The sequence below is a fragment of the Haliaeetus leucocephalus genome, unplaced genomic scaffold (assembly GCF_000737465.1).
Source record: "Haliaeetus leucocephalus isolate CR32 unplaced genomic scaffold, Haliaeetus_leucocephalus-4.0 Scaffold174, whole genome shotgun sequence".
Classification (NCBI taxonomy): domain Eukaryota; kingdom Metazoa; phylum Chordata; class Aves; order Accipitriformes; family Accipitridae; genus Haliaeetus; species Haliaeetus leucocephalus.
In genome coordinates, this window is record NW_010972610.1 from 115,002 (window position 1) to 142,670 (window position 27,669).

Consider the following 27,669-nt stretch of genomic DNA (forward strand, 5'->3'; position numbering starts at 1 on the left):
CCTGCCAGGGAGGGGTGAAGTGGGGTGGGCAGTGTGGCTGTCCTCCGGTGCAGAGGCATCTGCCAGGGAAGCACTGAGCCAGAGGGAGCTCAGCACAGGCTGCAAAAGGGAGGTCTCGCCCACAGCATACACAGGGGAAATGATGTTGGCATGGGAGGAGAGCACTGTTACAGGTGGCAGTTGTACACCAGGATTACTGACCCATAAGCCTTCAGCTTCTGCACTGAGCCACTGTGCATTATCCTGTGTCTACCCTCAGAGGCGTTAGCCGTTCTCCTCCATTTGCAGTCCACAGCTGAACTGACTGCAGGTAACAGAAACAAAGAAAACGCTGAGTTTCTCCTTGTACAAAGAATTTAATTTAGAAGAGATTTATCTTAAAGGGTGGAAAAGACGTAACAAGTAGCACAGTCCCATATGTTGCAAGCCCTCTACCCTCAGTCTAAAGTAGGATGTTGTCGCACCCAGACTTGTAGTGATTTCAACCAGGATGAACAAGAGGGTTTCACCAATGATTCCCTGACTCCAGCTCTGGCTAAGGAGTGTGGAGCACCACGCCAGCACACTGATGCAAGGGCAGGAAATTCCCTCCGCAGAAAGATTTTCCTACCCCTCGTCTCAGCTCTTGTTCAAGTGCTCCTGCACTCAACAAAAAGGACACGCCACGTTCATTCCTTAGTTCCCAAGCCCAGCTTCCCTTGGCACCCAGAGTAGTGGAATCACAGGACTAAAACAGAGACAGAGGAGTTGAAAAAGAGGTAGGAAATCAGTACAGGTATCTGTGACAGAACAGGTTGCTGGGAGATATCCAGTTTGTGACTATTAACAGTGCAAAGTGAGGGGTCCCCAGGCACATTGAAGTATTGACACACAGACTGTCAGGCACTGAGGGGTCTGTGCAGAGAGTGACTGTTCCCATCCTCTCCCCTCTGCCAGGATGGGACTGGTCCAGATACTGCAGTGTCAGCCACTGAGACCAGCTGAGTGCTGATGTAAGTTAATTTCTGCAGCAGTCCTGTCTAAAGGCACATGGCCAGTGGGTGCAGCAAAAACAAAAAGGAAAAAAAAAAAAAAGGAAAAAAAAAAGAAAAAAGGCTGTTGTATGTCTGGATATGTTCACCAAGTTAGGCAAGGCCCAGCAGCACTGGAAGATAGGGCTGAGCCACTTCGACCTGCAGGGAAGTCAAGAAACACAACTCAGTGGAGGACGTAAAAGGAGGGCTCTATTCAGCAATCCCAGTACAACACGCCTGCACTTATCTATGCAGATCCCACATGTTTTGTCTGTCTTCTGCCTAACCTCAGACATAAGGAGCATCCCCTGGGTACATCAATACCCACATACAGGAATGAAGCAATTGAGTCAAACACTTCAGGGAGAGGATTTTCTCAACCATAAAGAGGAAGACAAAACAGGCCCCAGCTAAAAAGCTTTGCTCCAACATGAATTCCTGGGAGTGGAACCACACAGGGAACTCAGCAATCCTGGCGCAAGGCTGCAAGCCCTGCAGTGGGTCTGCAGCCAACAGCTTGGTCTTCTGATCCCTCTCCACTCCCAGCTGACACAAATCCAGATTTTTCCAGAAGTGTACAATAGCACCACTACTGCTTCCTCCTGACTTCAGCAAGTGAACGGGACAGGGATTTATCCACTGGCTGCACAGGGGAGCTGCACATCCACTAGATGCTTCAGACAGTTAATGCAATGGGCATAGCCAGCTGTGTCAGAAGGCCCTTCCTGGCCCACTCCATACACTCTTATAACCCCGTATATTACAGCCTCAGTAATCAGTTGTGTTGCCAGCTGCTGAGACCCTGTTTAAAGTCCTCAGAGACCCCTGCCTTTTCTTATGTTCTCAGCCTTGCCTTGGGCTTATTGCCTCTGCTACCCACTAGGGTGCTCTGCCCAGCACCCACTTCTGATACATACCTCCCTCCACAGCATTAAGCCACTGCAGCTGACTATTGTAGCATGCAGATGTGCTTTCTGATAGTACTTGTCCTTCCAGACCCAGGCCTCTAACAAACTGTGAGCTCCCTCCAGCAGCCTTGTTACTGAACTGCAAGCACACTGTGTGCCACAGGTGCTGGGAACCCAGCCTTATGTTGATTTTTCCCATTTTTCCTGGTCTCTTTGCAGTCCTGAAACAGAAGCCAGCCACTGCCCTCTGTTTTTCCTGCTCTGTTTCTGGGTAGTTGGCGGCCAAGAGATGCTCCAGGTGGAGCACGAAGGGAAGAGCCCCTTTGTCCCTCCATTCCCTGGGGAAGCTGCAATTGCTGTGTGCCCTCCTGTGTGCTGTCTCTTCTTACCGTGTCACTCGGGATTTACTTCATCGGTGCTGAGAGATTGACAGCAGCTCCGTACAGAAGTGTTCAAGGGAGCGGAAGATAACTGCAGTGAGAAGCAGAGACAGCATTAGGGGAGCAGTGATTGGGATGCTGGCCGCATCACAGCCCCTTCTATTGTGGGCTTTTCTTTGGGCATCTCAGTGACCCTCTCCCAGGTTTGCCCCCAGCCCAGCATTTCCAATGAACACAGTCTTGATCCCAAGACCACCAGATAAAACCTGTGACCCAGGAGCTAGGAAACTGAGCACTACTTGTGGAAGCCTCCTCTCTCCTGCCCCTGGGTAGGGCAGCTCCACGTGTCCTAGAGTGGCTGTGGGTGGCAAGGCTTGGCAGAGGATATGCCCCAGCTCACCTGCTGGATTTCCTGCATCGCCAGGCGTATGGAAGAGTGGAGGCGAGGGAAGACTCTCTTCTTGCCTGAGCTTGGCGTTGTCTTACTCTTGTCCAGGCTCTGTTGGTCTGTGAAATTCTTGGTCCTCCCGGACCACATGTGTCTGAGAGCTGCGGCTGCTCTTGCCTGCAGAGCAGATCTGCTGGTGGAAGGCCCGGAGGGGCAGGGCTGCTCCTCCAGAGGGGTCTCCCTCATGGCTGCTGGCAGATCCAGTGTGAGGCACTCCAGATCTTTGCAATCCAAAATCTCACTACTTTTCTGAGGGAGGGAAGAGTGGATTCAGCAGTGGCTTGCAGACCCTCCACACATCCCAAACAGCACAACAAAGAGGAATACCCAGCTGTGCCCACTGCTGACATTCAGGGGGCAGGGGGGTGTCATCCACCCACCAGGGCCTCTCCCCCACCCCAGGACTCCCCAGTGCCCAGCTAGTAGTGCTTCCCAGTGCACGCAGAAGAGGCCAAGCTGCTTGGCCAGAATGGGACACCCCCAATGGGAACACAAAAGAGAGAAGCTGCCGCAGTGACTTTATCTGCTCAGGGCACAGTCCATGCCCCATCCCCTCTTCTGGCTGCAGATCGTCAACACTCACCTGCCCACAGGGCACAGTCAGTTTTTCCATGAAGGGCTGGATGCCCACAGCCTGGTGATACTGAACCAGTTCAGTGAGCGAGGCATGAGCCTGGTCTTCCCCCAGGATGACATAGCGTGCATTGGGCTGCACCTGGATCATGTAGTGTCTGCAGCGGCCTTCGCCCCTGGGGAGATGGACAGAGAGAAATAGTCATGGCAACATCTCTCCAGGACCCAGTCATTGCTTTCTGCACTTGTTGCCTCAAGAGGCCAGATGTGATCAGGAGCCACAGTAACAAATATTAAAAAGATGCAGGAGATGCACCATGCTGGTGTGTCACACGCTGTGCTAGTAGGTGCTGGAGGAGCATCAGTTTCCCCAAAGTCAGTGACAGGAGAACCCCAGCAGCCAGATCCAAATCCCCGCAGACTCTATTGCCTCCCATGCCTGTTGTCCACATTAAAACTCTGTCCTACCCCTTGCCTGAGGCTGTGCAAAGACCATGCCCTTGCAGCACTCCAACTGCCTCTCCTCAGGCTGTCCTCTAGACTCCTCTGCTTCAGTCACTGCTCCTTCCAACCTGGTATGCCCACTCAGCCATATAGTACAGCCTAAGAAGGACCTGCATCCTTGGAGCCACAGCACCCCACGCACAAACAGATCTAATTTGGGGCAAGGAGAGAGACTCCACTGTGTCCCAACTGCTACTCCAAACTGACGCGCCCACAATAGGAAAGGCTGAGCATCGTCCTCACTGGACTCCTCTGTGGAGGAGGTTAACTCCTCCAGCCATGCATGGCTCAGTTTCGTAGGATCATAGAAGCGTTTAGGTTGGAAAAGACCTTTAAGATCATCAAGTCCAACTGTTAACCTAGCACTGCCAAGTCCACCACTAAACCTTGTCCCTAAGTGCCACATCTACACACCTTTTAAATACCTTCAGGGACAGTGACTCCACTACTTCCTTGGGCAGCCTGTTCTAATGCTTGATAACCCTTTCAGTGAAGAAATTTTTCCTTATATCCAATCTAGACCTCCCCTGGCACGACTTGAGACTATTTCCTCTTGTCCTGTTGCTTGTTACATGGGAGAAAAGACTGATACCATCTCACTACAACGTCCTTTCAGGTAGTTGTAGAGCGCGATAAGGTCTTCCCTGAGCCTTCTCTGCAAGGCTTATTACTTACCTGTATGTTAAGGTATAGCCCGGTTGGCTCTGGCTGATCCGAACAAGGAAGCAACCCAAAGGCTCGTCCATCAGCAAGTTTTCAGCTTCCCTGGAAACAGGAAAGTTTTTCAGCAGACAGTGAGCAGCTGCCTCTGTGCAGGGATTCCATCCTGTCTCATGTGCTACAGTGGTAGTGCTCCCAGTCCACAGGAAGGCCAGCAACTGCCCCACGTGTTCCTAGCTACAGGTTTCCTCACTCAGGCTTGCTGGTGCAAGGAGGCATTAGCAGGCTGAGGTGGCACAACACTCTCAGCCAAAGCCTCTCCAAGCATGGCTGCTCCAAAGCTGCTCCAGCAGTCTGACTAGTGCAATAGCAACAGCTACCTTCCAGCACAGAGCACATTACAAAGCATGACTGAGATGAGAAGGCTGTGCACATGTGCATTTCCTACACTCCAGGGCTGAGAGAAGAAGTCAGGATGCTGCTGTGGGGTAGTGGTGCTCAGCACAAGGTAAGCCCAATGGCTTGGAAAAACACCAACTTGGATTACACCACTCTGGCTCTCTAAACTTCCTGCTGGAAGGACGTCTTCCCCCTCTCTGCCCAACAGACAAAGCACTGCTTTGTGCTTGTCATGTGCCTTGCTCCAGGCTAAAGGTGACTGCAAATCACCAGTGCAGTTTGGGATCGCTCTGGTTGCTGTTACATGAGGCTGAGTTTACACTGCTGTATGGAGACTTAAATCCAACAACAGGAAGCACCACTTACAAAGTCAGTGTCTTTGGGAAGGACCTGCTATGTCCTTCATTGTGAAGTGCTCATGGCTAGCCTATATTTGAATTCAGACAGTTTTTTCTTCCAGGTGCTAGTTCCTCTCCTGCATTCTTGGATCTGTGGACAAAAGCATTAATGCAGGTGGGGGCCTTGATAATTATCTTAAGAAAAAAAATGCAGCTACTAGGGAGCTGTCAGCTAGTGCACTGCCCTTTACTAAGCTAACATGCTGTATAATGTCTCTGAGTAATGTTCACACTGATAAGCTGACAAAATCCAGGATCTTGAGATCTAATAAGACTGAAGGAGATTTGCAGCTTTAACAGAAAAAAAGTTACAAACTGGAGCAAGATGATAAGGCTGTTCAAATGACAGGCATGCTTGACAGCAATGCCCACGCAAAAGTCCCACCAAATAAGGAACGCTGGCAGTTAGCAAGCATGCAGCACCATAGATTAATTTGCACACAAGGGAGACTATAGCCAGAATTTCTGATGTCTACCTGCTAACCCCACTGTCTTGCTCATGTCTGATCACTGGCATAATCAGCATTTCTCCAGTTATCACACTGCTTGGAAAGTAATGCTTGGCTCAGTCAAGAGAATGAAGCGTGAGGCATACCCAGTAGCAAAATTTCAAGCATTTAAATAAAGGTTTTCCCCCAAAATCTTGGGAGTTCACAGTCTCATAAACAACTCCATAATAAAGCAGGGCTTTGTGGCTGTCTCTCCCAGCCTAAAGGGATGTAAATTCCACCTACACTGCACCCTCCTTAGACAGGCAGAGGTATTAACAAAAACTCTTCCTTTTCCTGTATCTGGGGGCTTTGGGGGAATCTTGCTATTGGGTACTTGCTAAAGGCCCTCTTAATACATTTTAAAATAATAAATGTACACCGAATTCCATATTTTCCTGCTGTAAACTGAGGTCTCCTCCTGACCTAAACTGAGAGATATAAGAACGGTCATAATCAGTCTGACCAAAAGTCCATCTTCATTCCATATCATGTCCTGCAAACAGTCCACAACAGGGTACGTGCATGTGTGTATTTCCTCTCCAAGTCCTTTCCAAGCCTCCCTTCCCTGCACAGGATCTGTATTTAGGAACCCACAGTGGACGTATTTCCTCCGAGTTTCCACAGTCTTTCCTGGACCCATGTAAAGTTTCAGCATTTGCATCCTGTGACAGGGAGCTCCAAGCTTCCCCCTAAGGGTTTGAAGCTCACAGCCTAAAAGTGAAAGGTTACACAGGTCACTCCCATTCCTTAAGGAGGCAAATCCTGACAAATCCAACCTCCTAAGGACACAGCAGCTTCTGCCTGCCTGCCACAGTCCAACCTACAGCCACTGTGTCCAGCGTACTCACCTCCGGCTGATCATCCCATGCAGCCAGCTTGGAAAGGCCCCATCATCCTGCATGACCTTCTCAGCCTGTGTCTCTTTGAACCAGCGAAGACTTGCTCCTCTCTTGCATTTTCTCATTTTTGCCTCTTCTCCAGCCTGTTTCTTTGTCCCCAGAACAGGGTGAGGTGCAGAACGGTCCAAGAAGTTATCGAAAGGAGTGGACTGAAAGTGGGGAGAGGGGGAAAGTGGGCATGAAAGCAAGGTCAAAGGCAGGGGACCTCTGAAGGGATCACTTTGGTAGTAATCCCATCCTGAGTTCCTTAAGATCAGTCACAAACTATCAAACACTGCTTCCAGTTCCTCAAAGGTCCTGACCATGCTTTTTTAACTAACCACAATAGGAAAGGACTCTCTCACTTCTCCATAACAAGAATGACAACATTCTCCTGGGATCACATGCAGCAGAATGTGTGCATGCACAAGGCGGAAGGAGCAGAGAACCAGCACACCTGGCTAAGGGGCCCCAAGCAGAGCCAATATCGCTACCTCTGTTAGTTTGCTCCGTGGCCGTGGCACTGGTGGCTGTGGTGGCTTATCAGGAGGACTGGGAGAAGGCCGAGGGTGCCTCTTTCGTGGCATGGGGACTGGAAAGGACATTCTTTCTGCAAGAAGAGGAAAGAAGTAGATGAAAACTAGCATCCAAGGTCCATGAGATCCATCCTCCACATGCCCGAGACGAGGACAGGCTCTGCTGCACGGAGTTTGTGAGAAAGACACAGCTTGGCACCCCTCCCAACACAGCCAGGCAAATTACCTTCACCATGCTTTTTTGGCTCCCCACAGAGAAATCCACTCTTTCAAATGGCAGAAATGTCAGCACCTCCCTGTCCACCGTATCGGTGGAACCCCCAGCCCCAGGAGAGCTGAGGACAGGTCATCATCACCTGGAGCTTACAGCACTTCAAGGTGTTCATCGCACAAGTGGCCACACACAGCGGCAGTGGGAGTGGGAATAACTTACTCTGAGCCTCTGCTTCCACCGCCAGCTGCTGTCTTCTTTCTCTCTCTGCCTCCTCCTGTAGCCTCTGTGCCTGAGCTCTCTGCTCAGCCACCAGTTTTAGGTAACTCTTCCTGTATCTGAATCCCCTGAAAACTGTTCAGAGAAAAGTGGTGGTTAGAAAAAAATGCTCATCATGCTTTTGTCACTCCCTGGGGAAGGGAAGCACACTGGGTGATACTTCTTCACCCAGTGCAAAGCCCTCAATATTTCAATCATGTTAATGAACAGCAATGCAGACTCTACTTGAGCAGGCAGTCAAAACCACATGAGAACTGTCTTCTACCCTCTAAGGTGCCAGACAACAAATTTAAAAAAATTAAATTACAATCTAAGGTCTCATCTCTAATGCCAATGCACAGGATAGCTAAAAAACAAAGACTCACAGAAGGGCCTCTATTAACCATCTATCTCCTCGGTACCCTTCAGAAACTACTCAGTAAAAGCAAAGCTATTCTGTTCAGGAGACGGGGTTTCCTTGGTGTCAGCCCACAGGATAACCTTTCCCATAAGCAGCCATCACAGGGTTCAGCAGCAGCATTACAGACATTGCATTATCCTGCCTACTCTACCAGGTACTACAGCATATGAACTGAAAGCCACACTCCCTCATTGCCCACTACCCACACATCTTCCCCATGGATGAGAACAAGGCACAGCATGTGACAGTCTGATGTTTGTCATACTGTATGGTGCATAGCTGGAAGCTGCTCAGACGCTTCAGCAACAACCCATACAGAAGAGAAGCGTGACCAGGCAGGACGACAGCCTCCTCCTGGTTGCACAGTCCTCATGCAGCCTGTGCAGAGGGAAGTACCAAACTGCCCACAGTGCCCGCTCTGGAGAAACAGGCTGCCAGAGCAGATGCTACCTGGAGAGGAAAGAAAAAAAAACACGCCAAAAGAAAACTTCATCCCCTTCTGCCTGTCTCTGAAAGTAGGAATGAGATCTGCTTCACTCATCTTTTCCCTCTCCTCAGTTCAACACCGCTCACAAACCCTCACTCCAGAGGATGGCTACCCAGATCTCAGGATGCAGCCAAATCATATGCTTGCCCTGCTCAGCTCAGTTCTGCACACGTGCTTTCTCTTTCCAGGGCTCACACTGTCTGATGGCTCTCCCTGACTGAAGATGAGCCCTGAGGAGGTGGGCATCTCCAATAAGCACTCTGACTCCAAGGCCTTGGCATGGAGATGGCACCTGGCCTGCCTTTCTGTCACCTGCAAAGGTGCAATGGTGGAGCAGGGACCGGAGAAAAGTTTTTCCTTGCCCCGGTGTGAGATCAGAGTTGAGGGACTCTCCTGCCCCAGTGCTCACCTTTCTGTATGACAACTGCTGCTCTTTCCAGTCGTTCCACATACTTTCCCAGCTGTTCCTGGTGCCAATATTTAAAGAAAAGTCGTGACTTCCTGTGAAGGTGGGGAGAGAAAGAAGCAGTAAGAAACACTGTTTATCTAAACTTGCATCCATCGTCCTTTGGACAGGCCTTTCCTACAGTCATAAAGTTCTCCCTGAAGGGAACCAAGTAACAGTCTACATGTATAAAGTCTCTGCAGTTCAGGCCCTCCATTCCCAGCAGCAGTGATCCACACGTACCCACATATCCAGCCTGTCAGCTCTGTACTTTGCAGTATCTCCAAGCAGCTGAAAGAGAGGAAGAAAGTGAAATAAATAATTTTCCTCCCAAAGCAAACACCACGCAGCCAGTGGTTTTAGGTACATAAAGGGGGAGAAAGTGCCTCAATGATTCTGCATTACGTTCTCTGCCCCCTGTCACCTGATCACATTCAGTAACTGGCTGCCAATCTGTGGTGCTCTTTGAGGTACAGCTAGGATCACATTTGGGAACACCAGCAAAGGGGTTCCTAGAGGCAGATTTTCTTCAACTCCTTGGGAGGCAATTCTGCAGAGCCTATTTTATTCTCAGAACTGTTTTTCCTCATTTCATTTCCAAGCTCTTTGGAGCACTCAAGTTGCAAGGTCGGCACAGCAAGACTTCTGGGAGAAAGCCTGTTTTCCAATTCCAATTTCATTTTGCAGACTTCAGTGATAAAATGTGGGTCACTCAGAAAGATTCCCCAGCACTTGGAACTGAAAGCAGTACTCTAGCTGCACCACACAGACAGCTTCCTCCCTCTGCCTGCAAATCTAGGCTGTGAAATCATAGTGGCACTTTCTGCTAATATCTTGCATAGCAAAGCAGAATGGCTTTCCTTCTATCTCAGCCAACTTCCACTGTGCCACAATCTATATCCATGGTAATTCTTTTCTCAAATGCATCCTATGATTTTTGCGTCTGAAAACACACCATGCTGCCTGTTTACCATCATGTCTCTCATCTGTGAGATTCTGTCTTGACCTCACTTGGGTTTGCAACTCTTAATTCAGAATTGTCAGTAACTTCAAGGAAGCACTGCGAAGGCTGGAGGAGCTACTGCCAGGAAAGAACTATTCCAGGAGAACATTTAAATCCTTTTCTTAAAAGACTAAAAAACACCCTCAGCTGGCTGCTTTACATGCTTCATTCTCGCTATCAGTCAGAATTGACCATAGCAGAAAGGAGGGACTGGGGAAGTGGAGAAGAGGAGGTGGGGAGCTGCTGCCCTAGATGTAAGGAAGGAAAAAGCTGACAGGGTAAGACTGCAGAGCTGGAGGGACATTTATGTGTGTAAGGAACAGTCAGCTTCTCAAAGTGCTGAGGGTATATTATGCCTGCACACATAAAAAAAATTCTTGGACCAGAAACAACTTTTCTAGCCTGGGAGACATTCAGTGCTGGCTGCTTATTCAGCATTGTCTTTATCTTCTTCTCCCGTAAGACCATCAGGAAAAAGCTTGGAGAGGCACTGGGCAACTCTGCTGAGCCCCTGCCATACTGAGTTCAATGGATACCCTTGACCATTATTGTGACTCCCTAAATTGAGTACATTAGCCAGTTCTCATTCCATGGGATAGCACAGCTTTATAGCAATTGAATTGAAATATTTCATTCATCATTGTACCAAATGCTTTTTAAACACTGTCTTTGCTTAGGAATTTGTGTTCCCCATTACCACAAAACCGCATCCTCACTTTGTTCCTTTTACTCAGTTTGCTATGCTACCCTGAGAGCAGAAGTCTGAAGAACAAACTGGATTGCACATAACAAAGGAAGGGTTCCTACCTTTCTTTTGTGAGGGAAACATCTGGTTTAACTAGAAGAATTCCATATCTGTGAAAAACAAACCAATTCAGCAAGGTAAGAGCCCCATCCTTGATGTGCTGAAGTGATCCATGTCACCCTCACAGCAAAACAACAATAAATCACTGTCTTTCCCACTCAGCATCTCACAGCAAACAACCCCATGATCTCAGGCATGTGAACTTTGAAGAGGCAGTTTCACCCCCTGCCCACATCTGGTTACCAGGGTTGCTTCTCTAACAATATCTAACAAAGAACATTCAGAGGTTTTAACAAACCTTTCAGCAAATTCCTCAAATGAAGGTCTCCAGGAGAAACCATCTCTTCGGATACGTATTGTCTCCAGCAGTCCATTGTACCGGAGCTGAAGCAGCACCCCAAAGAGAAACAAATAGAAACAGGTTATTAGGACAGCAGTTTGTTACTTTGCAGCCAGAAATTCCTTCATTCAGCCCTAAACATCTCTAGTTCAAAATGAAAAAGTCTCTTTCTGAAAATGTTTCTTTGGTTAAAGATTGAATTTACCACATCCTGTAACTCTGATGATTAACCACTCTCAGTTAAAAGTTGGAAACCATAAAAAGCAATGACTGAAATAACTTCACCTTCCAGCCATGGGTATTGCTTTGCCTCTGCCCCTTAGAGATTAGCTTTTTACTTCCAAATCTGGACACAAAAGTACGTACTCTGAGGCACAGATGAACTTCCCTCTTAATCCTATCCTTTCTTATATACATTAAACAGGCCACAGAGCCTTCTGAACTCTTCTAATAATTTTCAGTATTCTTTAAAGTGTCTGGATTTCAGACCTGACAAAATATCCAAAGACAGTCATATCAGCACATATCAGCTCCTATCAAAGCGATCCCATCTTGGCTCCTATTCAGAGTTGCCCTGGCTGATGGGTGAGAACAGTCTCCTTCAGGAAGCATCATTTTTCATGAAGAAGCACTGTCTGTACCAGTCCCCATGCAGGAAATGCAAAGATGAATCCTAGTGCCTGACAAGCAGATCTCATTGCATTCAAGAAAAAGAAACAGGAGAGAACCAAGACTGCAAAACCTGGACCTAGCAGTCTGTGTCAAAAAAACAACCAAGTACCCATAACAATTACATACATAAAAAGTGTGACTACTGTCTCCTGCAAGGGGAGACTCAGACCAGTCAGCCTCCACCTATCTCCACAGCCTTTTGGTTTGGGTTTGCCCTCCCCACTGAGACATGGCAGAAGTACCTGTAAAGGACGTTGCTTTTCCTCACCTGCTGCAGCACCACCTGGCTGTCCACTACACCTGGCTCCTTCTGGCTGTTGGGCTTTATACAGCGCACAAAGTGAGGGCTGGCAGAATACAACCTCTCCATGAGCATCATCAGGGAATGCTGGTGAGGGCAGAGAAAGATCGACAGTCCAGCAAGCCAAAGCACTGCCAGAGCCTGGCAGGCAGCGAGAACTGTTTTCCAACCCCACAGCAATTTCCAAAGCTCTGGTAACAACTGGGTCACTCCCACCACAATCAGCTGTGCTTGGCACCCAGAAAAACCCTTGTCTGCACGCTGGGTGCTTTAACTATGCTTAGCAGCCTGGAAGCTCTCATTAAAATATCACTGCACTCATCTCAAGGGGCACTGCAGGGTAGCAATACTTTACCCGGAACTGAGCTCCAGCAGACTGTTTTCGTGTGCTATTGAACTTGTCTGCTCCTGATATGACCTGAAACCAGACCCAAAAAAAAGATCATCCCTGGAAGAAATGCTTGATTGCCATCCAAAGAGCTCTGCTGGAAGGCAGATGGCAAAAAGGACAGAGAATGGATTTCAGGGGAGGGAAGACAAATTAAACGTATCAGCAGAAGCAAGCAGAAAACCTGGTAAAAAACAAAGGAGAAATTGTTGCAAGCAGATTGCTGTCTGCTCTTATTTTCAACCAATTTCTGTCTGCTCTCATTTTCAGCCAGTTTCTCAAATAATAGATATCAGGTAACTATGCCACCATTTATCAATTGCCTTGTGGACCTTAAGTGTAATACCTTGGCTTTCATGTGAGGCATCAGTGTCCCCGTCCTTGAGATAGTGGCTGGAAGAACAGAGACAACAGTTAATTTTGTACCTTTGCTCAAAATCAACCACATCTAAACATTTAAACCTCACTTCACAAACAAGTCTCCCTACAAATACTGAATCACAGGAAGGGCATTAGATTTCACCATGTGGAAATACAAGGAAAGAGCTAAGGAGAAGAAAATACAAATATATGAAGCACACAATGCAAGCAACACTATTTTCTGTCACTGAGAACGCAAGGCAATCAGGTTATTGAACAACCCTAAATAACCTTCAAAAGAAATATCATCAACGGGCATCTAACAATGCAGAAAAAAGTACAGATAACAAATGGGAAGCTCACCTATAGCAGTCAATATGGGAGGTTATATAAAGTCACTCAGCTTAAAATTAATTCAGTGACAAGATGAAAAATTCAGGGAAGTTGAATTTACTGAAGGATCTAATGACAGTCTTGCACACCCTTGATGCAATGCTCTCATGTGAATCACAGAATCACAGAATGGTTGAGGTTGGAAGGGACCTCTGGAGGTCATCTGGGGCAAACCCTTTGTTCAGCAGGGCCACCTAGAGCTGGCTGCCCAGGACTGGACAACCAATCTAAGAACAGGTTATCTCTGCTGTTTATGAACTTTCAAAGAGTTGGGAGTAGATTAAGTATCTTCAGTAACAGTGTGGAAGTGGTGATGAAGATACTCCTGATCAGAAGAGCTGAAAAACACAGCGGAGAATAGAAATTAAATTCATCAATTACATGGAAATCCCAGAAAGTGGCATGGACTGAACAGGACCGAAAAAAAAAAAAATTCCTGCACCAGAACCACTGTGTTCAGCCAGACAAATTCCAAGGAAGCATCCACTTGACTTTTCTTTAAAAGCTTACTTTCATAGAAGCGTTGGAGACTGAGGGCTTATCAATAACTGGAAAAAGGGAGTGCAGTGGTGGGAGAGAAATAATGCATGACCTTGGAGTTTTTTAACAAGCTGTACCCAAAAAAACCCCCATGTCTTTGAAAAGGATAATCTCTACACTCATTGCTTGTGGCTTTACAGCACTATTTTCAGTGTGAACAGCTAGAAGCTATGGCCTTGTCCAGCTTCATTTCTAGACAAGAACAGAGCATATGGAAAGGGCGAGTGGAGACAGTCCTGCACTGGCCCTGGAGAAGACAGTCTATCTGATCTGAGGGAAGACATCTGAGCAATGGCCAGTTCTCTGGAAGATAATACAGCCTGCCTTGCTTTCCAGGGGGGAATGAACAGCTCTGACAGCTCGGTATATGCCAGCAGACCCACTCCAGGCTGCAGTCTTCCCAGAGTCTCCCTGGGGCTGCCAGCTGTGAAACACATTCACAGCACACAAGCCTCATCCCCACACTTAACTCTTGCCAAGGTGGGCCTTGATTCACATGGGATGCCCTATCATACCAGAGGGACTTGCCTTTGAACAGCACGCTGAGCAAGGGGGTGACGCTGTTGATGAAGAGCCCATGGACATTGGCTGGCAAGGTGTCTCTGTTCTTCTCTAGAAAGCCCCCAGCAGTATATTGTACCTAGGGGAAAGGGCAGCAAGTCACTAACACCAGCAGTGCTCACAGGCTTGCTGTGAAAGCCACCTCCACAGCTTGCCAGGAGCAACAGTTAAACTGAATGTACAGTGGCTTGCATGGGAATTCTGTACACTGGCTCGCACGTGAATTTTGTAAATGCATATACACCCCATTCAGATACAAATCCTGAAGAACATCTGCCTCAGCAGATGGCACTGAGGCATTAGAACCACAGGAGTGCAGCATAACACTGAGACATCCACCTTTTCTTGTTCTCCTTTTCCTGATTATGAAGTTTCATTTCCTTTTGGTTTATGCTTCACTCTTTTCCTTGTTCTCCCCCTCTTCCCTTTAAATAGGTTTTCATCCAGTTGTCATGCATCCAATGTTTCTCTTGCTCCCTTCCTTTCTCATCTCCAGCCTGCCACTCTCCTTTCTATGTTAGGTGTTAAGTTTTTGTAATAAAGAATGTCATAAGTAATAACTTGGTCAACAACAGTGAGATTAGATGACTAAATTGCATATTACAATGCCCTGAATTGTCATGTCTGCTCCTGCTGCAGAAATTATCTCCAATCAATTCAACATATTTGGGCTAATGCTTTCAAAATTGGTCGCAGTAAGGTTACATGCATAGTCCTAAATTCCAAGCTGCTTAGATATCATTTGAATGTATTGCCTTCACTTTCAAAACAACTGGCTGCTCTCACTGTGTTCCTCAGTGCTTGCAATAAAATAGTGACTGCTATGGACTGGAACCCAATAGGTAAAGGTAAAGCCATTACACTGTCCTTTGGTGCTGCACAGTGGATGCAAGGCTTTTATTTTATAAAGGACTATTTTAAGACAAGAGGTCCAATAGAATGATGACAAGTACAGCAGATTCTTCTAATACCCTATGCTTCCCAGAGGTAGCCTCACTTTCTTCAGGGGTCCTCTCTTCCTATACCTTCCACAGAAATCCCAGGAGGCAACTCCTTGGGAAAACATCACTTCTGTTATTATCAAAATCGGACCATAAATTCCTTTACATCAAAGCCTTATTTGTCAAGCAACACATTTCCCCTCTCCTACATACATTACAACAGCATTCTTCCTGCAAACAATATATACCTTCCCAGCATAGTGAATGATGCTGAAGCACAAAACACGGCCTCGGCCTGGCTGGAAGTGTAAACTCGCCTTGAAGCTGCTGTTTAGTTTATCCACAAACGTCTTATCAGTTGCCTGCAAGAAATCAGATTTCATAACCAAATGATAAGGCTGCAACAGAGACCTTATTAGGGCACATGGAAGCAAAACAAAGCGTTGGAAGTGTCCTTGGCTGTGCGACAGTTTTGTACTGTACTGTCTCTGTCTGACTCTCCACAGGCATGCCAATATCATTAGACTGTCCCTGATCTGGCTGTCCTGTCTCATCAGTCACACACGGGGACACCTCTGTTCATCCTGCTCTTTAAAGTCACGCTCCAGTGTGAGAACTCTCTCTACAGCCCAGATATTTATTGCTACATTCCCCCACACTATTTTCTCTGCCCCCTATCTCATGCATACCTGAGGGAATGCACTCTGCTCATCCAGAAGAGACAGAAGCCCAACTGGCTTGGCCAGAAGCAGATTCTGCAGGAAAAGGAGACACATTACACATATCTAAAGCAATACAGGGCATCCACTTGCACCTACACCACCCTTTGAAGAGGTTCTTCCCAGGTGCCTCTCCTCCCCATGATAGAAAGAGCAAGACTCCTCTTTTGGCTCAATGGAGCAATTCTGTTCTGTCAGTCCTCTCACTCACCAGAATAGGTTCATTATTGTTGAATGTGATAGTCTCCCAAGGCAGCTCTTCTTCCTTATAGGCAGCCTGCTCCAGCTGGAAAATGTGCTGAAACAGAAAAAAGAGGTTGATGCACCCAGCAAATTTGGCTAGACAATCCTGAACATCTTCCTTCCCACCCTGAACAGAAGACACCCATGGCATGAGAAGCCCAAGATGCAACTGGTTTTCTACATCCTCACCCATAAGCCTGTCACTCCCTGATGCTGGTGCATAAAGCAGGAACACTTCTCAGAGTGTAAATGTCCCTGCTCTGCCAACTTGGGTCACTGCTTCACCCTTCTACTTTTCTTCCCTGAACCAGTGGCTCCCCTGCCACAGCAGAGAAGGTTGTTGCTCTCTACCCTGCTTCATTAATCACCATTTTTGTCCTTCCAGGCAATAGACCTATTTTTCCCCAAGCTCTCCTTCATATGCCAGGTAGATCAGTGCTCGGCTTTCCATGCCATGCAAGGTGAGATCACCCACAGCAGACTTACATGGTTGAAGAAGTGCTGCAGCTGCTCATTGGCCAAGTTTATGCAAAGCTGCTCAAAACGATTCACTGCAAAGTTTTCAAACCCAAAAATATCCAAGATACCTAAAAGAGGGAAGATGAGCACAACGTGGAGCCTGCAGACCATCCCTGCAGATAACTGTGTACCCCAACACACAACTGTATCTCCCATCATCCAGCTCTTGTGGCACAGGGAAATGCCAGTCACCAGTGGCACCTCTCCCATAAGTGCCCTTGGAGAACTGGTTAGGAGAAGCCCCACTCTGACCCCCGGTTCCTCTGCAAACCCAGAGTGCCCCAGAACTGCTTCAGACCAACCAGCTGCTGACAGTTGGCCAAGGCCCTACAGACTTCATGCTGCTAACTAGTATCTCCAACGTGACCACATCTTTAATAATGGATCCCTGCATGCAATCTCTGAAAAACCTCATATTGTGCCTTTCCTTCATTGTGGCTGAGGGATGCACATATGAGGACAGGACAGGAACAAGGCAGGGAGAACTCACCTATCTCCCTCAGTTCTACCTCAGGATCCACGTTCTCAGCCAGAAGCTCATTGATCTTCCAAACGATCCAGCCAAATACTCGGCCATATGCCACCTTTGCAATGGAGTCCCGAGCATCTATACAGAGAGAACAACAGCAGCTCACTGAAGGGCTCCAAGGAGAGTAGGGAACTGTCGTGGTTTAACCCCAGGCAGCAACTAAGGACCACGCAGCTGCTCACTCACTTCTCCCCCACCCAGTGGTATGGGGAGAGAATTGGAAAAAGAAGTAAAACTTGCAGGTTGACACAAGAACAGTTTAACAGAACAGAAAAGAGAAATTAAAAATGATAATGATAACACTAATAAAATGACAATAGTAATAATAAAAAGATTGGAATATACAAGTGATGCACAATGCAATTGCTCACCACCTGCCAATTGACGCCCAGTTAGTCCCTGAGCGGCGATCCTCCCACCCTCGCTCCCCCCAGTTTACATACTAGACATGATGGCTCATGGTATGGAATACCCCTTTGGCCAGTTTGGGTCAGCTGTCCTGGCTGTGTCCCCTCCCGATTTCTTGTGCCCCTCCAGCTTTCTTGCTGGCTGGGCATGAGAAACTGAAAAATCCTTCACTTAGCACAAACACTACTTAGCAACAACTGAAAACATCAGTGTGTTACCAACATTCTTCTCACACTGAACTCAAAAACAGAGCACTATACCAGCTACTAGGAAGACAATTAACTCTATCCCAGCATCAACCAGGAAAGGAACACAGCACACCAGCTGGCTCAACACATTCACCTCTAGCAACAATGTCTAGGGGTTTATGAAGCTATTTTAAAGATCAGATAAACATTAGATATCTGTCTGATCATCCCTGTCCTCTGCATGCTCACACAGAGCTCTTTCATTCCAAAATCTTCATGATCTTTCTACAAGATCAGATACGGCATACTAGGGCACTTGTGATACCATTTAAAATGGAAAATTTAATTTCAAAAAAAGTCCAGCCACTTTTTAGAATATCCAGAGACGTGCTTTCCCCTCGCAGGTCTATGGAGTATGGATCCCCTCACAGCTAAACCAAGCAAGACGCTCCAAGTTGTACCTGGCAAATTGAATGGTTCTGTTCCTCCTAACCTACAGCTGCAAAGTGTTTAAACACTGTGCGCAAGAGGAGGATGCAATTGATGGAAAACTTGTTGACATCTAAGAAGAATGAGACCAAATCAACATGACCTACTGCATGATGGGAGACATATATTTTATTGTCCAGAGAGATGCAAGAGAAGACATTTGGGAAAAAGAACTAGCTAATTCCCCATTTTCAGTTTTTATTCCATTTATTTTAAGCAATAATTTAGAAATCCTGGGATTTCATGCTTTCTTAATTTATTTTTTAAATCTTTTAACTGCAGCTTTTTGTGCAGATTATCTTGGATTATTTTCTTTTCTTACCGAAAGTGAAAATAACACCTTGTTCTTGCTACTTTAACATACTCCCCTTTCACCTCACTCCTTCCCTGATACCGTGCTATCTCATTGATTCTCTGTTATTTCTCCATCTACTACCTAGAGCTCTGCACACTGCCAGCACTCTGCAACAGGAGCCTTCCACTCTTTTGTACAAATACCTACAGTTTCCTCCTAGGCTGGACTGAGGGAGAAAGCAAAGCTAATTCCTTGGTTTCTCATTCAATCTCTGCAGTCTCCTGGAGATCAAACAAAAGCAGCATTCATGGTCCTACATGTCAGTAAAAGACTAAACATAAACATTGATATACTTGCCTCTGTGCAAGAGGAATGAAGGGGCACAGACATCTTTGTTCCCAACAAGTTGCACATGTGTACGGATACCCTTCCATCAAATATGATCAGTTTTTCTAGCCAGCACATCTGCAATTCATTATGTTTCTTACCTTCTGCCTGCTGCTGGGTGTGAAAACGCTGAATCTGCTCGCCTCGGGTCACCGACATTGTACAAATAAGGCAATTTAACAGTTCATCTTCTTGGACTCCAAACTGACTCTGGGAGAGAGAAAATAGATGAGGACAGTCAAGAGTAAACCCTTATTCTACTTGTGGGGATTTTATCTCCTTGCGTCTGTGCGACAACCAGTGTAACAGGGTCATGATTCAGATTAAGGGCCTTTGAGCTCTGCTGTAAGATAAGTACTACTGTTAACATTTCATAGCACTGGAGTCGGATCTGGGCTCTGAGTTCTGCACTATCCCTGCAGTGACCAAGCTCACTCTTGCACTTTCTCTGAAATACTTTGTGCTGCCACCTTTCACCTTCTTTGGGAACCATGCCAGTTCCTGCTGAGTCGTTTAATGACTTATTGAACAGCACCACACGGAGGTGATTGTGCAGGTGCTGAGATGTCTGAACTTCAGCAGACATCAGTCACACGAACCCACAAGAGACAGGAAACAAAGGGAACTCAGACACAACTGAACCCCCAAGTGCCTGCTTTAACAGGAATTCCCCTCCCATGGGAAAAAACAAGGAGCAGACTGTAAGAAGCAAGACGAAAAGAAATTGGCTGCTGAACAGATGCAGGTGGTTGTTTCAGGTGTGGTGTAGGAGGGAAACAGGCAAAGAGATGGGAGTGAAACCAAAAACCAAGGCTGCTGGCATTTCAAATAAAAAGACATAGAAAGGGCAGAAATACATTATATTTTTCTGTTCTGTGTTGTTAACAAAGCAGGATAATGCCTCCATCCCATATGATAAAAAAGGGATAGTCCTGGGGAATATATATTTCTTAATCTGTGATAATTTCATGTGAAAGAGTAGAAAGTGTAATTCTGGATAACCAACAAAAATTAATAGCAGTTAAGGTGGTATGCTTGGACAAGATCTGTCGAAAACACAGAACTAGTGTTCAGATACTGCACACCCGAATTTCTCCAAGGTATCATCACACTTAGTAACACATAACATTTAATTTTAAAAACCTTGTATTGTATGAAGTCAACAAGGCACATGTGATATTGCCATATGCAAGACACTGGTTCTAGACACACAAGAAATAGAAGCTGGGAAGTGTGTCTTTGGGAATGAATAGCAGCGAACACAGATGCAGTCATGGGGTCATACTGTGCGTTTCTGGAAAAACCTCTGTGTTCTTCAGGAGCCTTCACACTCCGAGTCAGAATCATCCTCTGCCACCTCTGGCAGGAGCAGCTCCTGCAGACACACTGCCCGTGGGAACCAGCATCATATCCATAAGGTTTCTGTCAGGTCTTCTTGTGACTCACCGCTGCAGCCTTCAGCCATCCCTGGGAGACTTCACTCACTTTTACAGACCCATCACTCTCCCCAGGCTCAAAGGTCACATTGCCCAGAGACAACACACCAGCCAAGATAGTCTGCATGTCCACTTGCTCCTAAAACACAAAAGAAAGGTGACTGAAAACTTATCAGCATGTAACATATACAACACGGAGGCCCCAGAAGTTGGAGAGGTGAGGGAAAGGCACAGGCAGCCTGTGGGAAAAGGCTCTACACAAAGCCTGACAGACTCAGGTGGTTTGGAAGCAACATGGAAAATCCAGAGAGGAGAGAAATAGGACTGAGCCTCAAAAGAGCAGCCAGAAAGAAACCCTACGCCTGCAGTAAGCACAGGTGGAAATTAAACGACCTCAGAACTGACCTGTTCTTGAAAGCCCACCATGTCAAGGGCATTGCACACCTCTTGGTATTTGTGCTTCCAGCACTGAGCTGCATCCGATGTACCAAATCGTCCACTTATGTACCTGAGAAAGTGTACATCCCATACAAAACCGTCACACAACCAGCACAGCAAGTCAGTCCTACCCCAAAGGAACAAAGCAGATCAACAGCAGTGCAGACATGAAAGGGAAACTTTTCCAAGGTAACGCAGCAAAGAAGAGACTCCAGACCTCCCAGCTTCCATGATGACCCATAAGATCTCTTCACATAGCTCCATTTGGATCCACCTCCAGCTTCCATTCATTTGTTTACCTGTACCAGGCTCCACAGAGAGCCACAGGGCAAGAGGCATAGGCTCCATTATGCTGCTTTCACCTCCACCCCCCATCATGAAGACTAAACTAGGCACGGATGGTCTGCCTTTGAAGTACCTGTAGAGTGAAGGATCCAATAGCCCATACATCTCCTTTTCCTCTGAAGAAAGCCCAGCAAACATGTAGTAGAAGATATGGAAATTCCTCTCCCCGATATCTTGTTGCACTACCCGTGACTTCTCTAACAGGTACTCACTCAGCTTTGCACCTTGCACTGCACACAAGAAGGTGACAGGGTAAACGTTGCACTTGGGGACATGAAGCTGATTGAGCTGTCCCACGTCTCTTATTTAGCGATAGGAGCATGGAATTGTCTAAAATAACTTTCTTGTGTGCAACACCTTCTAGGCTGCCCAGCACCCTGGAAATGGGCTTCTCCACGCTTCCCATCATCTTACAGATGTCTGCTCACTTCCTTTAGCAGTAACCAAGGCTTCTGGCACTACAAAGTATTAGTGATTCCTCCCCTGCACTGTCACCCCCATCTCCTTCCTGTTCTCCCACACTGTCCAAACCCAGGTCTTATCCAACAGCTGTGGTTGCTCTAAGATTTTACAGAATTGCACACCCTTCCCACAGGGAGTCGGGTGTCAAAACTTCACCCTCCACAAGTTCTGGCTACTCAGTCCACTCCCTCCAGTGCCTAACCATGCCCCAAACTAGTATTTGCCCTTGACTTTACCTGTATTATTCTGGAAACGCAGCTGTATGTATTTTCCAAAGCGGCTGCTGTTGTCATTTATCGCAGTCTGGGCATTGCCAAAAGCTTCAAGCAACGGATTTACCTAAAAGAAGTGAGCAAGCAGAAGAAGCATTCTTCAAATTAAGTGATCCAATCTAACTTACTTGGAAAAGTTTAACTTCAGCATTTACTATTCAGCATTCAGCTGGAATAGGAAGCACTCCATGAGTACCCAAGAGCACCTATTTTATCACACCCTGGATAAAGGAACTGAAAGAGGCAAATATAACAAAGACTAAGTAGCATAAGATTACTGAAAATAAGCACAATCAAACTGATTAAACTGATTAGATCTCACTAAGATCACTGACTCATTTGTTAAAAGATAAGGTTGGTATAACAGATTTCCACAAAGTATCTGACATGGTATCACTAGATAATTTTGACTGCTATACTACAGCAATAAACAAGGTAAACATGGCACTCAGTAAATGTAAGCATGGTAACTTAGGTACTGAAATTTGTAGACAGTGTAAGGCTCAGGACAGCAAATTATAAAGAAACTAACAGAACAATCAGACCAGCTTGGTCAACTGACACAAACAAGGTGAAATGACAATTTTTCTATATTTGAGCAAATAATGCCTGCCAACTGGAAGAACAATGCCTTAGGGTACATGCTGGGCAGCCTGCTGAACACAGCTTTACAGCATGACACTGTAATCCCAAAAGGGCTAACTTAGTCCTTGAACATATCTACAGGAACCAAATAAGATTCCTATTATTTCTTCACCATCACCTCTAGGCTTTCCAAGGGCAGCTCACCTGGATTGAAGTGAACTTTGTTTCTACTTGAGGAATTGCAGGCTGGCTTCAGGCACTATGCTGAGCAAACACAGCTATCCTGCTTCCTGAACCTGCTCAGGTCAGAAGCAGCTTGGCAGTGTGGCCCAAGCCAGCTCTAAGCAGAGCCAGCAGGTGTATCAATGCCACCTTCCCACAACAGAGCACAAACATTCACCTCGGATCCACCGTGGACAATACCACACTGAAATAACATGCCATTACAGACATAAAAGCATGGCACAGTATATTGGGTTTGTGTGGCAAGGTTTTGGGAGCTGGGGGGCTACAGGGGTGGCTTCTGTAAGAAGATGCAAGATGCTTCCCCCACATCCAACAGAGCCAGTTCCATCTGGCTCCAAGATGGACCTGCCACTGGCCAAAGTTGAGCCCATCAGCAATGGTGGTAGCGCCTCTGTGTTAACATATTTAAGAAGGGGGAAAAACTGCTGCGCAACAGCAGCCAGAAGAGAGGAGTGAGAATACGCAAGAGAAACAACCCTGCAGACACCAAAGTCAGTGAAGAAGGAGGGGGAGGAGGTGCTCCAGGCACCGGAGCAGAGATTCCCCTGCAGCCTGTGGGGAAGACCATGGTGAGGCAGGCTGTCCCTCTGCAGCCCAGGGAGGTCCACGGGGGAGCAGATATCTACCTGCAGCCCATGAAGGACCCCACACTGGAGCAGGTTTTCTGGCAGGACTTGTGACCCTGTGGGGGACCCACGCTGGAGCAGTTTGTGAAGAACTGCAGCCTGTGAGAAGGACTCACGTTGGAGAAGTTCATGGACGACTGTTGCCCGTGGGAGGGACCCCACACTGGAAACAGGGAAGAGCATGAGGAGGAAGGAAAGACAGAGACAGCATGTGATGAACTGACTGCAACCCCATTACCCATCCCCCTGTGCCGCTTGCGGGGAAGAGGCAGAGAAATCGGGAGTGAAGTTGAGCCTGGGAAGAAGGGAGGAGTTGGGAGTAGGTGTTTTAAGATTTGGTCTTATTTCTCATTATCCTACTCTGATGTTAATTGTCAATAAATTAAATTAATTTTCCTCAAGTCAAGTCTGTTTTGCCTGTGGCAGTAATAGCTGAGTAATGTCCCTGTCCTTATCTCAATCCATGACCCTTTTGTCATATTATTCTCCGGCTGCCCAGTTGAGGAGGGGGAGTGGCTTGGTGGGCACCTGGTGTACAGCCAAAGTTAACCCACCACACACAAAAAGATCTCTCTGGCTCTACAGTAAACCCGAAAACACAGACTTTAAAATGAAGTAGTCCAAGAACTCACTCTGCTTAATTTACCACATGGAAGGCTAAACTATGCTTTGCTCAGAAAACCTCACAACACCTTGGGGAGCAATTCAAGTGGAAATAGTTCAGACCAAAGAGACAAATACATTTCAAAATCAGCTAGCAAAAGTATATGAAAACAGCAAAGATGAAGTTAACCAGTTAGCAGGTACATGCCTGACAGTAAGTGTAAGTATAAATACCCAAGGAAAGGTGACTGAAGGCTGTGTGGATTCTCCATCCTTGTGTACCATTAAAACAAGACTTCATTTTTCTAATAAAAGTCCTTGTTCTACCTCAAGCAGGAAATTATTCTGAAAATGCACCTAACCCCTTGTCACAGAGAACATGATGAACAATAGCAATAGTTTTCTATCATTTAAGATACCAATACATTCCCAGCAAACAGAATTACTGACCTACCAACTATTCTAGTTTGTGGTCAGCTACTTCACCATCCTCACGCACCATTTTCTTATGTGTCCTATGTTTTGCTTCCTGACTTCCAGTGGTGATTCATCAGCAGGCTTCCCGAGGCTAATGCAAGTTGTCTTGTAGCAGTGTTGCTTCTGCATCTTCAAGTACCATCCTGTAATGACCTACCTGAAGGATCTGCTGCTCCAGCTGTGAGTTGCCTTTGCATAGGTTCATTATGTGCTGCAACAATAGCTTCGTACTCTCTGTTTTCCCTGCACCGCTCTCTCCACTGCCAAGAAAAATCAAACGAAATTCCAGCAGCCGTAAAGTATAGCTGTTCTGCCCCTTATGCCTCAGTGCCCCATCACTTGAGTGTGCTCTCCTGTCCAAGAGCTTCACAACTTTTTCAGCTGAACTGCATGTATGAGTACAAACTCACACCACAGCTTTACACAGCGAGTCCCACAAGGTCCTGATCCCTCCCCCCAGTGGATTTTTTTCCCCATCTGCAAAGGAGTACCGGTATACCCCATACCATCACTTCTGGATGGGATGCACTGGACAGACCATTTGCTCTGCTTCTTAAGAAAAAAATATATCTAACTTCTGGTAAACAACCTCCTTCAAAAGTGATCTGATACATCGACTCCCCCACATATGCTGGAGTCGACAGCTTCCTCCTCCTTCAAAGAGATTTCCCCATCTATCTCATATCCACAACTGAGTACTGATCTTGAGATACTGTTGCAATCTCGAATCTCAGGCACTTCACACATTCACATGCATCAGCCAGTTGAGAACATGGGCACGCCACCGCAGAGCCATCCACACACCCACAGTGGCAGCGGTGCACGTCACTCTGCCATCATACATGCCCAAGCACCTCTGCCCCCAAGTCAAACAAGCAGCACTTGGCAAGGGCAGTTTCCCCTGTCCTGGGAGGGGGAATGTACAATCAGTGAGACGTGTCCTTGATTGACAACATCATACCAGCACAGAACTTCAGTGTATGCGCAGAAAAAAAATAATGCAGGAAATGCTGAAGATATACCTGAAGGCAGGTCTCCCTTTCCACACCCGACCTTTGAACATCTGGTGTGGCTTTACTGCTTTTAGCTCCCAGTGGCTCTGCGCTTGGGATCAAGTATGTGTCATAGGTGGCTAAATACCTCAAATACTACAACAGATACCTGATCTCAAGCACAGATCAGGCCATCGCCATCTGAATATGCACAAAGACAGACCATTTTGCCAGTTGAGAACATGCCATCCAGACAGCACCCCCGCTCAGTATGCAAGATGCTTTCTTTGTTTTCAGTGACATGCTTCCTCCACAAAAGCACTATCAGTCAGCACTCCCATGGTTCAAGCTTGTCCTTGTACCCTCCAACAAGCACAAAAGCTTCAGCAGGTCCTGCAAATACTATCCAGCCGCAGATGTGTAACTGCCCCAGGCTGTGAAGAAGAGCGAAGTCATCTCTAGGAGACCAAAGTGCTGTACCACTGGCAACATACACACCAGTTAATAGGGTTGCAAGATGCACAGGAGCAGCTCAGACTCTCATCTCTGAGACCACAAACTGCTGGCAGAAAACAATCAGGCCACTGACTTCTTGGCAAACACTCACAAGCTACTCTTTCTTGTCTTCCATCTCCCAAGACACATACTATGACTGCTCTCCACCCCTAAGAGCCCTACCAGCAGCATGTCTTCCACCTGCTGACTCCACAGTCACCACTTCATGAGAGCACTTCAAGTAAAGCGCAGGCACTGGTGGCTTGCAGACTAGGGAAATGAGTGGGGCTCAAGTGACCCTCAAGGTCAGCTCCCAGTCCCACCACAACACTGAGCAGTGATTCAGCAAGTCTGTAGACTGAAAATACTGACAAAATGATCAGAAGGCCAATATAAAGGGGGGGATATTAAATCAAACAAGCTGGCAATTAACATTTTAACTGCAGTGACATTTAAACAGTTCTTTACAATACCCGGAACAGGCAGTCAGTGATTTGAGGCTTTCCCTGTTAGCTGACGCTATCTGCTGCCCTGCACAGTTTCAGCGGAACAGTAGTGACAATGTGGAGTGAAGCACTCGTGACACTGGTACGCACTTTGGTTACACGAGTCCATTTTTTTCACTTCTAGTGCACGGAACTGCCCATGACAATAAGATTTTCCCTGACTGGATTCCCAAAGGTCTTAGCGGAAAAAAAAGGCTTCTACTTTTTTTTCTTCTGCTCTTTGGTTATATATGGAAAGCTCCGCTTTGGGAAAACAGGTTCCTTTCATTACGTATAACCTTTATTACAGCAGTTACGGTGGGAGTTGTTCTGGCAAAGAGCAGCACCCTGTGGCTTTCCCCAGAGCTGGTTGAATCTTTCCAACGCCACATCCCTCCAGAAGCAAACCCGAAACATTGAGCTGTGTTACCAGCATCGGCAGCCGATCTGCTCCACAAAAGCCAGCTTTGTTTGCCGGGCACCTCCGTTCGCGACCTGCCCGCCCTCCTGTCTGGAAAGCGGGCAGCTCGGGAAGAGCGATGCGCCGCAAGCTGTATTGCGTCTGGCTGAGTTGGAGTTATTTCTCCCCATAGCAGCCCTCGTAGTGCTGGTAGCTAGAAAGGTGCTGATAACGCTCCGGTGTTTTGGCTGCTGCTGAGCAGTGCTGGCACAGCCTCAAGGCTGTCTCTCCAGCATTTCTGCCCCCCTCAACGGCAGGCCAGGGCTGGGCAAGATCTGGGGAGGGGACAGAACCAGGACACAAGCGCAGCTGGGTTTTGACTCACCCACAGCGCTGGAGACGAGCTTCACCTGAAACTTTAGCGGGGCTCCGCTGGCCACCCTCCGGCCCCCCACCTCTGCCCGGCTCCGGCGAGCCCCCCGCCCGGCCCGGCCGCCCACCCAGGCCTCACCTGATGACAATGCTCTGGTTCTGGGGCCTGTTGCCCCGACGGCCCAGCATGCCGTAGTAGGCCCGGCTGGCCACGGCAAAGATGTGGGGCGGCAGCACGCTTGTCTCCCGGCGCCGGTACCGCTCGGAGACCTGGGGGGAAGCGGTGGCGGAGAGACGGTGAAGGGGCCGGGGGGGGGGGGGGGTGCTGGGGGGTCCGGCCCGGC

At 47.3% G+C, this 27,669-nt stretch overlaps 2 protein-coding genes across 2 annotated transcripts in view; both read right to left on the reverse strand.

The window, feature by feature from the left end:
• Positions 1-669: 669 nt before the first annotated feature.
• Positions 670-12,908, reverse strand: HSH2D (hematopoietic SH2 domain containing). Its single transcript, XM_010563961.1, has 15 exons — positions 12,866-12,908; positions 12,487-12,549; positions 12,099-12,218; positions 11,117-11,202; positions 10,821-10,868; positions 9,254-9,301; positions 8,975-9,066; positions 7,622-7,753; positions 7,147-7,262; positions 6,623-6,822; positions 4,502-4,591; positions 3,333-3,498; positions 2,702-2,998; positions 2,311-2,392; positions 670-1,172 (listed from the first exon to the last, which is right to left on the reverse strand). Exons 1-14 carry the CDS (start codon positions 12,884-12,886, stop codon positions 2,315-2,317), a joined length of 1,557 nt encoding a protein of 518 aa, XP_010562263.1. The 5' UTR covers positions 12,887-12,908; the 3' UTR covers positions 670-1,172; positions 2,311-2,314.
• A 1,052-nt stretch (positions 12,909-13,960) lies between these two features.
• Positions 13,961-27,669, reverse strand: part of LOC104829630 (myosin-IIIb-like) — a 13,997-nt gene continuing 288 nt past the window's right edge. The window contains exons 3-16 of the mRNA XM_010563989.1: positions 27,465-27,595; positions 24,739-24,841; positions 22,009-22,111; positions 21,384-21,540; positions 20,933-21,035; positions 20,538-20,666; positions 19,193-19,301; positions 17,286-17,402; positions 16,763-16,863; positions 16,245-16,331; positions 16,004-16,069; positions 15,563-15,676; positions 14,341-14,452; positions 13,961-14,004 (exon numbers count right to left, since the gene is read on the reverse strand). Of these exons, the coding sequence (XP_010562291.1) occupies positions 13,961-14,004; positions 14,341-14,452; positions 15,563-15,676; positions 16,004-16,069; positions 16,245-16,331; positions 16,763-16,863; positions 17,286-17,402; positions 19,193-19,301; positions 20,538-20,666; positions 20,933-21,035; positions 21,384-21,540; positions 22,009-22,111; positions 24,739-24,841; positions 27,465-27,595 (1,476 nt within the window). The remainder of the gene's footprint in view (positions 14,005-14,340; positions 14,453-15,562; positions 15,677-16,003; positions 16,070-16,244; positions 16,332-16,762; positions 16,864-17,285; positions 17,403-19,192; positions 19,302-20,537; positions 20,667-20,932; positions 21,036-21,383; positions 21,541-22,008; positions 22,112-24,738; positions 24,842-27,464; positions 27,596-27,669) is intronic.

Bases quoted from the DNA above. Each gene is read 5' to 3' on its own strand.
- HSH2D (XM_010563961.1), bottom strand. From the start codon at position 12,886: ATGCCTCACATGAAAGCCAAG. The intron at 9,302-10,820 runs GTAGGAACCCTT...CCTCTCTTTCAG, and splicing joins GTTTCCCTCACAAAAGAAAG to CTGCTTGGAGATACTGCAAA. The intron at 7,263-7,621 runs GTAAGTTATTCC...CTCTTCTTGCAG, and splicing joins GGTGGAAGCAGAGGCTCAGA to AAAGAATGTCCTTTCCAGTC.